The following is a 1,886-nucleotide window of genomic DNA, read 5'->3' as shown; positions in this document are numbered from 1 at the left end:
TGCCCCCCCCCCCCCCCCCCCCCCCCCCACACACACACACACACCCCTTAATCGTATAACAATTCCTCTTATTCTTCACTAAGTTTTACACTCCTGTCTGGGTTTTTTTCCTTACTCAAAACAACGTTTATCATGGTGTGGTAGACCGCCTAATTATACTGCGTTAAAAAAATTCGTGGCGCAACGTATCTTCAACTATTTTGATAGGAGCCCACACACGCATAAAAAATTTGACGACTATGTCACACGGGTTTGACCCGTCAAAATTTTGAGTCAAATCTTTTTTTTTTTTACATCAAAACGCCCTAGACACAATCAAATTTGATTCAAAATTTGGATGCAAAATTTGACGCTTTTTTAAAACATGTATGGACCCCTGAACGAAACACGATTCAAGAGACAGGGTGAGTAATTTTCGAGACTCATGTTGAGCCCGCGGAGCCGTCGAGACAGCCGTGGGATGAATCTATAAGCTTACATTGAAATATGGGGGCAGGGTGGTGTCGCTGTCTCAAAATGAGCACATTGAAGGCTAAGTTACTGTAGCCTAAGTCGTTTATTTGATTAAGTGATCATGTTTATGCATTCAAAGAGCGGCTTTTAATGCACGGCCCAAAGAGAAATCCTTTTTGATTACTGAATCAATTTTTTTTAAATATAATTTTTTGGGGGGGTCGCTGACCTGCAGAAATGCCATTCAAAGTTTCGTGGGCATAAGTAAATTCTTAAATGAGCAAGAATTTTTTTTAACATGGTCAGACGAAAGTGAACAAGCTACAAAATAACAAAACATAAGTTTTGGAGAAAAAAAAAAACGTGTGGAACCTTTCATTACAACCACAGAGGAAACTTATGTGAAGGTTAGAACAAAATTTAAGACCTCATGTACTAATGGGTTAATTTGTGTACGGTTCGGTTTGTAAAAATTGGTGGTTTATGGTAAATGGTTCTCATCAGATCAAATGGAAAAGTCATACTCTTGGTCAGTACTTGAGTGGGAACGTGCCTATTTGTGTTGAGACAGACTATCCAAAAACTGAAATCAAAAGCAGGTTAGTTGGTTTGTTGATTGGTTTTTTGATTAGTTAAACTGCCGTTGTCTTTGGATATTCGTTAATCTCTTTTATTGTTTTAGGTGCATTTTCTTGTATGTGTGTGTGTGTGTGTGTGTGTGTGTGTGTGCGTGCGTGTGTATGTGTGTGCATGTGTACGTACGTGTGTGTGTGTGTGTGTGTGTGTGTGTATTCGTAAGGGGGGGGGGCGGTCTCCACAACCCAAGAAGAACACTTAATAAGAATCAGTATGAACTTAGGAATAAAGGAATGACAGAAAACTAAATTATTATGAAGATGGTGCGACACTGTCGAAGTTTCAATGAATCTCAAATTCGAACAATATCTCACTTTGAATGTGAATTTAGGAAATAGGCTATACATAGTGCGAATACAATGACACATTGTTTATATCTTTAACGGAGTCCTACCAAAGGATAATATACTTTGGCAGTTTGGCTGTGACTAAGACTATTTTGTTGTTGTTGTTGTTGTTTGTTTTTGTTTTTTGCTATGACGTGGTCACCAGTTACATGGCATACAAGTAGCTCTATCTGTTACATACCTTCGGCGTGACCCTTCAAAGACGAAAACAATTCGTCGTAGCAGCTGATATTTCCTCCTGCCCACGGGAAAAGGAATAACAGTCTTTTCCCGCTAGATCCATTGCGTTTGAAGGTACGAAACAGTGGCACTTTGCTGGACATCTTTTCTGCATTCAATCAAGCAAAAACAAGAGCAACAGTAGTATGGGTAATCTAGTGGGTAATTCTTCTTCTTTTTCTTCTTCTTCTTCTTCTTCTTCTTCTTCTTCTTCTTCTTCTTCTTCTTCTT

General features: G+C 39.0%; 1 protein-coding gene across 1 annotated transcript in view; it reads right to left on the bottom strand.

The window, feature by feature from the left end:
• Positions 1–1,764, bottom strand: part of LOC101861096 (S-acyl fatty acid synthase thioesterase, medium chain) — a gene marked incomplete at its 5' end in the record, with an annotated part of 18,717 nt that extends 16,953 nt beyond the window's left edge. The window contains 1 exon segment of the mRNA XM_013085768.1: positions 1,618–1,764. Coding sequence (XP_012941222.1) covers positions 1,618–1,764 — 147 coding nt within the window.
• Positions 1,765–1,886: the final 122 nt, after the last annotated feature.

Source organism: Aplysia californica, unplaced genomic scaffold (genome assembly GCF_000002075.1).
Source record: "Aplysia californica isolate F4 #8 unplaced genomic scaffold, AplCal3.0 scaffold00016, whole genome shotgun sequence".
Classification (NCBI taxonomy): Eukaryota; Metazoa; Mollusca; class Gastropoda; order Aplysiida; family Aplysiidae; genus Aplysia; species Aplysia californica.
The sequence above is the reverse complement of the archived record's forward strand: the minus strand, read 5'-3'. Positions and strand labels throughout refer to the sequence as shown.